This window comes from Cicer arietinum, chromosome 3 (assembly GCF_000331145.2).
Source record: "Cicer arietinum cultivar CDC Frontier isolate Library 1 chromosome 3, Cicar.CDCFrontier_v2.0, whole genome shotgun sequence".
Classification (NCBI taxonomy): domain Eukaryota; kingdom Viridiplantae; phylum Streptophyta; class Magnoliopsida; order Fabales; family Fabaceae; genus Cicer; species Cicer arietinum.
In genome coordinates, this window is record NC_021162.2 from 5,525,320 (window position 1) to 5,537,396 (window position 12,077).

General features: G+C 33.0%; 1 protein-coding gene across 4 annotated transcripts; it reads left to right on the forward strand.

Moving 5' to 3' along the window:
• Positions 1–433: 433 nt before the first annotated feature.
• Positions 434–11,834, forward strand: LOC101502736 (uncharacterized). Of its 4 annotated transcripts, none has more exons than XM_004514779.4 (13): positions 434–712; positions 2,052–2,129; positions 3,260–3,364; positions 4,372–4,449; positions 5,961–6,095; positions 7,371–7,493; positions 7,771–7,887; positions 9,367–9,525; positions 9,603–9,684; positions 9,829–9,895; positions 10,430–10,615; positions 10,708–10,768; positions 11,353–11,834. In XM_004514779.4, exons 1-13 carry the CDS (start codon positions 598–600, stop codon positions 11,535–11,537), a joined length of 1,491 nt encoding a protein of 496 aa, XP_004514836.1. In that variant the 5' UTR covers positions 434–597; the 3' UTR covers positions 11,538–11,834. The 4 variants fall into 4 exon arrangements, with proteins under 4 accessions (XP_004514836.1, XP_004514837.1, XP_012575542.1 ...); XM_004514780.4 differs by having other exon boundaries at positions 451–712; positions 7,380–7,493; XM_012720088.3 differs by having other exon boundaries at positions 451–712; positions 5,994–6,095.
• The last annotated feature ends 243 nt before the right edge of the window (positions 11,835–12,077 follow it).

Consider the following 12,077-nt stretch of genomic DNA (forward strand, 5'->3'; position numbering starts at 1 on the left):
GTGTTAGCAAGGAAAAGAAAAGAGCACAAAAGTTAGGCATATAATTATTATTATTATTTTTACCGTTCCAAATATTTTGAATTATCTTTCTTCCATCAAGAGTACACTTTCAAATACATAATCACCATCCATGACATTTAGTATCAATCATTCATAGAATAGTAGATTTGAGAAACATTTTATAAAACTTAAGGCTAAATTAGAATATTAATATTATTAAGTATCAATTTGAAAACGTACACTATTTTAATTGTAATTAATACATTTAACGAACCATAGTTACCATAGATGAGATTTAATAACGATCCCACAAAAAAGAATAAATTTAAAAAACATTTACTGAATTAAAATATTGATATTCTCGTGGACTAAATTTACTACCACTCTACAAAATCAAGACCATTTTGGCGATTTATAGTTACTCTATATAACCGAAGAAGAAAACAAAATTGCGCGTTCAAGATGTTGTAACCCTAGTAGCGAACCGTCTCAACTCTGTTTCCGTAATTCAGTCTCAGATCGAAGCTGATTCAAATTCATTCGTTTCGAGAATCTATCAACAACGAAATTACTATCTTTTTTTGTTGAGAAACAGGTATGAGTAATTCTCCTTCTCCAAAGATGAAGAAAAAACAAAAGAGAAGACGGAAGAAGAAGAATAAAGTTGGGAAAGAAAATAATAACTTGAACATTGAAAATTCTACGACAATAGGTCAGTAATCATTCTTTTTTATTTTTTCGAATTTTTCTATTGTGCATTTGATTGGGGAATTTGGAATTAGGAGTGAGTTAGGGTTTTTGTATAATGAGAATTGATGGCATAGAACGTGTTTTCTTTGATGAAAATCGTACTCTATAAATTATGGTATTTATGAAATGCTGAATTTAAAGCTGTTTGTTAGGCCTTATTTTTAAAAATAATCATTTTCTTTAAAAAAGATTCACTTTTCAAGAGTTTCATCAGTTTGTTAGAGCTCTTGAAAAATTTTAGAATATGAAAGTAATCTAAAAATTGCTTCAAATGAGAAGTTGTTTTGAGTAGTTTATTATAAGAATCATTTTTGAGAACTAATTATTTAACAAAAGAGATTTTCATTATCTATAAATAAACACAATAGTTTTTGTTCTTTTTAAAATTTGTAAGAATTATTCTCTAAATTGTGAAATACCAAAATTGTTATTTTTTTATAATATGTAACATGCCTTAATCATGAAACTGATTGTTTTTTGTGTCTATTGAACTGGTGATTCAATGATAGGAGTTTTTAGTTCCTTTGGTCCTCTATGATTAGAAAATGCATATGCGCCCTGTTGATTTTATGAACTATTTGCAATTTATGCAGCAATGGTTGTTTGTTAATAATGCTATGGTGAATGTGTGGGAAGTTGAAGTTTTTAGTGGTTAGTTTCATGACAAGGTGAATCAGTGGTATCTTCTTGAGTAATAGCATTTGCTAGTAAAACTGAAGAAAAATTAAAAACACGCTGTCTATGTAGCTTTTGTGATAGTTCTAGCTTAATCAAGTAAGAAGAACCTATAAATTGCATTAACTTTTCGAACTGTCCCACTATTGGAAGCTTTTGACATCGTCCATTATTTTTAGATTTGCTGGAGGGTTATAGTCCTGCCTGCATTCTGGTGAAAAGAAACTTCACTCAATCTTTTGTAATTTGTAATGCACACAGGGGAACTTTTTAGCTTTATAATTTCTGTAGTTTGAGAATTCAGGATTTATGTTTTGACAAAAAGAAAAGCCTCCAAGTTGTATCAGCTATTGGTAGGTCCTACAGGCCTTTCCTGCATTAGCTAGTATATGATCCTCACATTTATGAAGAGTAGGATTGGATCCAATTTATTTATTTCATGGTTAAATATGTTATGATTTTTCTTAATAACGTGTTTCCATAGATCATGTTATTTATGTAGGTAGATTTGGTATATCCCGTTATTGGGTTATGATAATGTATCTTTCTGCGCCTCAGTTTAAATTCTTTATCCAATATTTTCAAATATTAGTTTGCATCTTAGATGATCTTACCACTGAATGCAGATTTAAATCCTATATTACCAGAAGAAAATCTCTCAGAATTCAAAGATAAGGTTGGAGCAGAAGATGCATTGGCAAATGGTATGAACGAACCCTTTTACAAATGTGATTTTATGATGATAACTGTCAAAAAAGTGATTTTGAAGGGATGATTGGTATGGATAGTCCAATTTAGTCATCTTCATGTGAAACAAAATGAAGCGCAATTTTGATCAATGATTGTTGGGTGGCTGTTTGAGATGAGCCATGTGTTCCACAACTATTTACTTGAGATGAGCCATGTGTTCCACAATTATTTACTCAAGATGAGCTATGTGCTCCCAATCAATGTGTCTTTTATCTCACGGTAATCTACCCATGACGAGGAATATGAGATAATCATAATCCATGCTATGTACTCTGGATGAGATATGTGCTCTCTATCAATGGATCTTGTATCACATGGTTATTTATCCATGATGAGCCATATGGATAAGATAAGCTATGTGCTCCCTATCGATGGATCCAACATCTCACAATTATATACCCGGGATTTGCCATATATACGAGATGAGCCATGTGTTCAACAATTATTTACCCAGGATGAGCTATGTGCTCAATATTGATGGTTCCTATATCTTGTGCTTATTTCCCAAGATGAGCTATGTGCTCCATATGGATGTGTCTATGAGATATACACCATGTGTTCTACAATCATTTACCCATGATGAGCTATGTGCTCCATATCGACATGTCCCATATCTCGTGGTTATTTCCCAAGGTGAGCTATGTGCTCCATATCGATGTGTCGTGTGTCGAATACCTCATGGTTATTTACCCAACGATTTAGCTGTGTGCTACACATGGAGGAGTCTAGTACCCCACCCGAATTTACTTTGGTTATTCACATGAGGTTTGCTGGTGCTCATAGATTTAGATTTGCTTACTATCACCTTTTGTGAAGTGATAGCAGAAACCCTTTGAATGGGATGAGGCAGATTCTTTGAGGCGATTGAATGCCATTGCATTATGTTAAGTTTTTTTTTATTATAAGATGATTTTCATGAGATGTCCTTATATGGATTATAATGATCTATTTTGATGTAAAAGATTTTTTGAAAGAATGCGGGTGCCATGGTAGACTTTTCTGGTTACCACGCCAGTAGGAAACATCACTTTTACCAATTGATTTTAAAGTTGTATTTTACTCAGAGAGATTATAAATGTCACAGGTATGAAACAAAAAAAAAGACGGAAGAAGAAGAATAAAGTTCAGCAAGAAAATAATAACTTGAACTGTAATCAGACTTGTGACATTAAAAACTCTGAGACAACAGGTCAGTAATCACACTTTTTCCAGCTTTTCTGTGGTTCATTTTGATTGGGGAATTTGGATTTTGGAACGAGTTAGGGTTTTTGTACAAAGAGAATTGATGGCAGAGAACATGTTTTTTTATGATAACCTAACTCTATAAATTTTAGGATTTGAGAAATGGTGGGATTTAATCATGAAACTGGTTTTTTATTTATTTATTTATTTTTTATGTTATTGATCCGAAGATTCAATCATATGAGTTTTTAGTTCGTTTGTCCCTCTTATGATTAGAAAATGCATATGCACCTTGTTGATGTTATGAGCAATTTGCAGTTTATATTGTCATGTTGTTAATAATGCTCCTGTGAATGTGCGGGAAGTTATAGTGTTTAGTTTCATGACCAAGTGAATCAGTGATATCTTCTCCAGTAATAGCATTTGCTAGTAAACCCGAAGAAAAATTAAAATCACCATGTCTATGATGATTCTTGCTAAATCAAGTAAGAAGAACCCATAAATGGCTTGAACTTTTTGACTGAATGACTAGTGGAAGCACTTGACATCACCCACTGATTTTAGATTTGCTAGAGGGTTTTACTTTAGATTATTGGAAGCTACTTCACTCATTATTTTTTAATGTACAATGCATGCAAGGGAGCTTCAGCTTTTTAATTTCTGTTGTTTGAGAATTCAGGATTTATGTTTGGTCAAACATAAAAAGCCTTCAAATTGTGTCAGCTATTGGTAGGTCCTAAAGGCCTATACTGCAGTGTGCTTTAGCTAGTTTATGATCCTCACATTTTATGATCAATAAGATTGGAAACAATTTATATATTTCATAATTAAATATGTTATGCATTTTCTTAAGGATGTGTTTGCATAGATCATGTTATTTATGTAGGTAGATTTGGTATATCCCCGTTATTGGGTTATGATCATTTATCTTTTTGTGCCTCCTTACTTAAAATACTGTATCCAATATTTTCAAATATTTGTTTGCATCTTAGACGATCTTACCTCCGAATGCAGATTTAAATTCTAGACTACAAGAAGAAAATCTCTCAGAATTCAAAGAGAAGGTTGTAGCAGAAGATGCATTGGCAAATGGTATGAATGAACCCTTTCACAAATGCGATTTTATGATGTATGACAAAAAGGGGTGATTGGTATGAATCATTCAATTTGGTCATGTTTATATGAAACAAAACGAAAAGCAATTTTGATCGATGATTGTTGGGTGGTTGTTTGAGATGAGCCATGTGTTCGATAGTTATTTACCCAAGATGAGCTATGTGCTCCTTATCGACGCCTCTTGTATCTCACGATTATTTACTCATGATGAGCCATATGTATGAGATAATCCATGTGTTCCATAGTTATTTAACTTTGATGAGCTATGTGCTCTCTATCAATTGTCTTGTATAACATGGTTATTTACCTAGGATGATTCATATGTATGAGATAAGCCATGTGTTCCACAATTATTTACCCAGGATGAACTATGTGCTCCGTATCTATGGGTCTTATATCTCACAGTTATTTGCCAGGGCTGAGACATATATATGAGAAGAGCCATGTGTTTCATAGTTCCACAGTTATTTACCCAAGATAAGCTATGTGCTCCATATTGAAGGGTCTTGTATCTGGCTGTAATTTCCCAAGATGAGCTATATGAGACATATGGATGTGTTATATGTATGAGATGTAAGCCATAAGGCACGTGTTCTACAATTATTTACCCATGATGAGCTATGTGCTCCCTATTGATGGACCTTGTATCTCACAGCTATTTATTTGGGATGAGCCATTTTTTCCAGAATTGTTTACCTATGATGAGCTATGTGCTCCACATCGACAAGTCCTATATCTCGTGGTTATTTTATTTCCCAAGAGGAGCTATGTGCTCCATATGGATGTGTCATGTGTTGACTACCCCATAAGGCATGTGTTCTACAATTATTTACCCATGATGAGCTATGTGCTCCCTATTGATGGACCTTGTATCTCACAGCTATTTATTTGGGATGAGCCATTTTTTCCAGAATTATTTACCTATGATGAGCTATGTGCTCCACATCGACAAGTCCTATATCTTGTGGTTATTTTATTTCCCAAGAGGAGCTATGTGCTCCATATGGATGTGTCATGTGTTGGCTACCCCATGGTTATTTACCTAACAATTTAGCTGTGTGAATACATGGATGAGTCTCGTACCACACATGGATTGGCTTTGAGCTCCACAATACATTTGATTACCCACATGAGACAAGCTGGTGCTCCATAAATTTTCTTACGATCATATTTTGTAAAGTGATAGCAAAAACCCTTCCAATGGGATAAGGCAAGATTCTGAGGCTACTGGATGCCATTGCATTGTGTTAATTATTTTTATTTTAAGATGATTTGAGCGATTATTTAGAATGAAAAGATGATATTTGAATTGATTGTCACTTATCAGATGTCCTCATGAATTATCATGATCTTTTGATGTAAATTTTTTTTTGAAAGAATGTGGGTGCCTTAGTCGATTTTTCTGATTACAGCGTCAATAGGAAACATCAGTTTTAAAAATTGATTTTAAAGTTGTGTTTTTCTCACCGAGATTACAAATTTCACAGGTATGAATAACTCTTCTCCAATGATTATAACAGAACAAAAGAGAAGACGGAAGAAGAAGAATAAGAATAAGGTTCAGCAAGAAAATAATAACTTGAACTGTATGGAGACTAGTGATTTTGAAAAGTCTACAAATGGTGAGTAATCACTTTTTCCAATTTCTCTATGGTTTAAATTGATGATTTGGACATGTTTATGATGAAAACCTAACTTTATAAATTTTGGTATTTGTGAAATGCTGAAGTTAATCATGAAATTGATTGCTTCTATATCCCGATATATGTTGATTCTATGATTTTTGATATGATGGTTTATGATTGGTTGAACATGTATACTTGGGTGATTGTTTCTATTGAAGGAATGGTATGAATAAACCCTTTTATGAAGATGATTGTCAAAAATGGGATTTAAAGGGATGTTTGATGTGAATAATCCATTTTAGTCATGTTTCTATGAAACCAAACTAAAAGGGATTTTGATCGACAATTGTTGGGTGGTTGTTTGAGATGTGCCATGTGTTTCAGTTATTTACCTTGGATGAGCTATGTGCTCCCTATCGGTTTGGTGTTTTACATAATAATTATTTACCCAAGATGAGCCTTATGTATGAGATGAGCCAATGATCCAGAGTTATTTACCCATGATTATCTATGTGCTTCCTATCAATGGGTCCTGCATCTCACAGTTATTTACTCGAGATGTGCCATATGTAAGAGATGAGCCATGTGTTTCATAGTTATTTGCCCATGTTGAGCTATGTGCTCCACATTGATGGGTTGGGTATCTCATGGTTATTTACCCAAGTTGAGCTATGTGCTCCACATTGATGGGTCCGGTATCTCATGGTTATTTACCCAAGTTGAGCTATGTGCTCCATATGGATGTGTCATCCGTCTCATATCACATGGTTATTTCCCAATAGTTGAGCTGTGTGCTCCACATGGATGAGTCTCGTACTACACAAATGTTTACATAGATATAAGCTATGTGCTTATCGACGGGTCTCGTACCCCCCACACAGTTGAGCCTTGAGCTCCTCAAAGATATGTTTGATTACCCACATGAGATTATCTTGTGCTTCATAGATTTGCGTACTATCTCCTTCTGTGATGTGATAACAGACACCACCCTTCCAACAAGATGAAGCAGATTCTGAGGCAATGGTACACCATTGCGTTGTGTTACTTATATTTATTATAACTTGATTTGGAGACAATTATTAAGAATGAAATGATGGTATTTGAATTGATTATTGAGATGTCATGTTATGAATTATTATGATCTATTTTGATGTAAGTGATCATTTGAAAGAATGCAGATACTTTGGTTGATTTTTCCGGTTACCGTGCGGGCTGGAAACATCACTTTTACCAATTGTTTTTAAAATTCCATCTTACTCACTAAGATTATAGATATCGCAGGTATAAATAACCTTTCTCCAGAGAGTACGACAGAACTGAAGAGTAATGGAGATCCGCAAGAAAATAATAAGTTGAACTGTAAGAAGACTTGTGACATTGAAAAGTCTACGATAGGTGAGTAATTAATGACTCTTTTTTTCTTCTAATTTTGGATGGTACAACTGTTTGGGGAATTTAGAAATATAATGAGTTAAGGTTTTTTGAAGAAAGTTCATGGCACAGAACATGTTTATGATGAAAACCAAACTCTAAATTTTGGGATTTGCAAAATGCTGTGTTTAATCATTAAATTGATTGTTTCAATATCCTGATTTGTAGATTCAATGATTATTGATGATGGTTTATGATTTGGTTGAACTGTGTTTTCACTCACTGAGATTATAAATTTCAGATATTAATAATAACTCTTCTCCAAAGAGTAAGAGAAAACGGAAGAGGAATGGAGACCCGCAAGAAAGTAATAAGTTAAACAGTAAGAAGACTTGTGACATTAAAATGTCTACTATAGGTGAGCGATCACACTTTTTCTCAACCTTTTTATGGTACTTTGATTGGGGAATATGGAATTATGAACGAGTTAGGGATTTTTTGTAAAGAAAATTGATGGCATGTTTATGATGAAAACCTAACTCTACAAATTTTGGGATGTTTATTATTGTTTATGTTAGAATATTATAAAATATCTTTCATTATTAGTATGAATTATATTATATTAGAGTATCTTGAGTAATTTCCTGTGATCAATTTATAATCATAGAGATATCTCTCATTATTAGTATGATTTGTTCCTGATTTAGGATTGAGTCTATGTATCTCTATAAATAGAGAATACTATTGAGTATTTTGTATCAAGTTAGTATAAAGTTATTATCAATAGAATTAAAACCCTTATTATTTTCTCTAAAATCCCACAACTTCAACAATTTATATATATATATATATATCCTTATCTATTGATTCAATGATTATCAATGATGGTTTATGATTGGTTGAACATGTATACTTGGGTGATTGTTGCTATTGAATGAATGGTATGAATAAACCCTTTTACAAATGAGATCTTGTGAAGATGACCCTCAAAAAGGGATTTTGAAGGGATGATTGGTTTGAATAATCCATTTTAATCATGTTTGTATGAAACCAAAGTAAAAGGGATTTTGATCAATGATTGTTGGGTGGTTGTTTGAGGTGAGCTATGCATTCCCCCATGGTTATTTTATTTACCTAGAGATTGAGTTGTGTGCACTGCATGGATGGGTTCATACTCCACAAATATTTCATTAGATATGAGCTATGTGCTCCATATGGATGAGTCTCATACCCCACACAAATGAGCTTTGAGCTCAATAAAGATAGGCTTGATTACCCACACGAGCTGATCTGTTGCTGCATAGATTTGCATACTATCAACTTCTGAGAAGTGATAGCGGACATCCTTACAATGGGAGGAGACAGATTCTTTGAGGCAATGGGATGTTATGATATCGTGTTTATTAATTTTATTACTGTAAGTTGATTTGAATGATTGTTGTGAATGAAATGATGGTATTTGAATTGATTATGAGATGTCATTGTATGAATTATATAATGATCAATCTATTTTGATGTGAATAATTTTGCAAACTGATTTTAAAATTGTGTTTTACTCATTGAGATTATAAATCTCACTAGTAATGTTTTGTGAGATATTGAAAAAATATACTTTGAGCACTAAGAAGCCTTTTGTTCCTTAAATGAATTAATGTTTCCTGTAGTTAGTAACAGGAGATTATTGTCACTTTTGGCTAGATGGGAAATTTATTTATTTTGGGTTTGTTTAAAAGACACAGTTTTGGCTATTCTTTCATTATTATTCCAGAATATGACTTCTGCTAAATGCTTTATTTATTATAATTTTCCATTCATTCCCAACTATTTAAACTCATTATAACCAAGGCATTACAATGATGTACTAATGAAATGTGAAAATTATCGATTACTGATGAAGATGGGCCAAAGGCTTTGCAAATTCCTCCAACTGGAATATCTGTTGGATGTTTGAAGAAGAAGCTTCTTGTTCTTGATGTCAACGGGCTTCTTGCTGACATAGTTCCTTCGCCCCGTCCAAAGGATATAAAAGCAGATGCAATCATTGCAAAGAAAGCATGTGAGAAATTATTGTGTTTTTTCACATTTTTCAATGAATTAAGTCTTCTTTGTTAATTGGATTGTATTTCATTTCAGTATTCAAGAGGCCTTTTTATAAAGAGTTTCTTAACTTCTGCTTCGAGAAATTTGATGTGGCTGTGTGGTCTTCAAGACTTGGGTACCCTCAACTTTCACTTGACTTCCTTGTTCTCACTTTAACTGCATTTATGTTTCAGTAACTGCCCCATTTTGCAGGGAACTCTTGTATGGTAAGAAATCATTTTGCTGTTGCTTATTAACTCCTTGGTTCTATAATTTGTAGGGTAAATGTCAAACTTGTCGTTGATTATTTGATGGGAAAGATGAAACAGAAGTTGATTTTCTGTTGGGTGAGCAGTGAGCATTTCGTCGTTTACTTTGATTTATTTCTAAAAGGATACTTTTGTTGTCCTTCGTTTTAAAATAACTTGTCATGTAACAATTTCAAAACTGTTTTGGTATGTATAATGTTTAAACTTGTGAGTTTTTGGATGACCTTCTTTTGCTTTGTTTTTATATTAAGTTATAATTTGAGTTGTTTTAATCATGTATTTCATACTTATTTCAATGTGAGGGACTAAGCAGGTTTGCAATGGTTTAATTTCACGGTGGTATATATTGCCACTTTGTCGGAAACTAAATTTAAATATGAATGCTCTCTTTTTCGACCCTCATTAGTCTTTTTGTATAAAACATGGCATTACATCAACTTGCAAGCGTGATACATTTGTACATTTTGGAATATTATTTTATCATGCCAGGGTATGATGATTCCTTAAAGATCAATGCTTTCATTATTTCTGTTTAACCCTGTCTGGTTTCTTTTGTTGAAATTACTTTGAAGCATTGGAAAACTTTCATCTCATTCTACATTTTTTTGACAGGATCTTTCACATTGTACTCACACGGGTTTCAACACTCTTGAAGACAAGTACAAGCCGCTAGTTGTTAAGGATCTGAGGAAAATTTGGGAGAAGCATGATCCTAATCTTCCTTGGAAGAAGGGATACTACAATGAATCAAATACGTTGCTCTTGGATGACTCTCCCTACAAGGGGTTACTTAACCCTGTAAATAAACTAACTCTTCATTTAAGATTTTCAGCTATTATATATAGTGACATGCCCTAACTTGTGTTTAATGTTTTGATAAATTATTGTAGCCATATAACTCAATCTTTCCGCATTCATTCACTTATAAGAATCAGGACGACAAATCATTAGGTATGGTCCAAAATGTCATTTATTTGTATGGTCATAAGGTTTTGCTTGATTATGCCAATAGGAAGACTTAAATATTTTATATCCCTTCTATATAGCTCTCTTGTGTATGTTATTTTATAGAGCTTTCTTTTAAAAGTTAACTTAAGTGTATGTTTGTCGTCACAATGGGTTTGTTAGAATCACGATTAGCTGCCGTGATTTTCAAAAGCCACAACTTGTAACTTTTGAAAATCACGTTGGTTCCATGTGATTCTAGCAAAATTACTGTGATATCAAACATGCATTAAATCTCACATCTGCCAAAAAGGAAGAAAACAAATTTTTTAGGATCGTCTATATGGTATTCTAAGAAACATACTCTAGTTATTTCCTACAAGGCTACACCTTCTGTTTAAAATTGCGCTTTTGGGTTAGACTTGTACTTTTGCTTCATAATAATTTTTCAATCACAAGAGTGCTTTAATTAGGCATTTCTTGTATTGTTGAAGTGCTATTTTATAGTGGTGGACTATAGAGTACACTTTTAAATTCCCTCTAAAGCCTTATGATATGCATTATAAATAACAAGAAATGATTTGTATCAGCTGTTGGAGGTGATCTACGTGAATATCTGGAAGGATTAGCAAATGCTGAAGATATGTTGAAGTATGTTGAGCAGCACCCATTTGGTCAAGAGCGTTTAACTGAAGAAAGTAAATCTTGGAACTTTTACTCAAAGGTTATTGATAAGCTTTCTGCCGGTCAACCTAAGCGTTCTGGTGTTTTATAACTGGAATATCAATTTACACAATCTGATTATTTAGAAGAAATTGAGATATAGAAGACTCTGATTATCTCTAACTCTAACCAATGATATAGAACTGTGTAATTTTTCATGGTTGCACATAAGAGGCCCCCCTTTTAAAGTGCATCACTATTGTATCACTATTCTGATTATGTTTTCCTCCCCTTTTTGGATTAAATGTACAAGGGCTGGTGTATTTTGAAAAAACAATCTTGCTAGATTTGTTGTGATTTTGTACTTGTTCTTATTTATTATTGCAAGAGAGCTACTTATATTCTCCTAGATGTTTCTAAAATAACTATAGTAGCTATGTTCGCTGGTACATATTCAGAAGACAAATGTATTTTTATAAGTGCATATTTGGAGGGCAAACAATTTGTAATTTTTGGATGTGATGTCAAAATGTGTGGAATAGAAGTAGAAGACGTGGTGACGCAAATAATATTAATTACAGAGTATACACCTGGAAAAAATTATTATTAATATTATAATAAAAATTGAAATAATCATTTCGAATTTTTTTAC

Bases quoted from the DNA above. Each gene is read 5' to 3' on its own strand.
- LOC101502736 (XM_004514779.4), top strand. From the start codon at position 598: ATGAGTAATTCTCCTTCTCCAAAGATGAAGAAAAAACAAAAGAGAAGA. The intron at 7,888-9,366 runs GTGAGCGATCAC...TTACTGATGAAG, and splicing joins CATTAAAATGTCTACTATAG to ATGGGCCAAAGGCTTTGCAA. The intron at 10,616-10,707 runs GTAAATAAACTA...AAATTATTGTAG, and splicing joins ACAAGGGGTTACTTAACCCT to CCATATAACTCAATCTTTCC.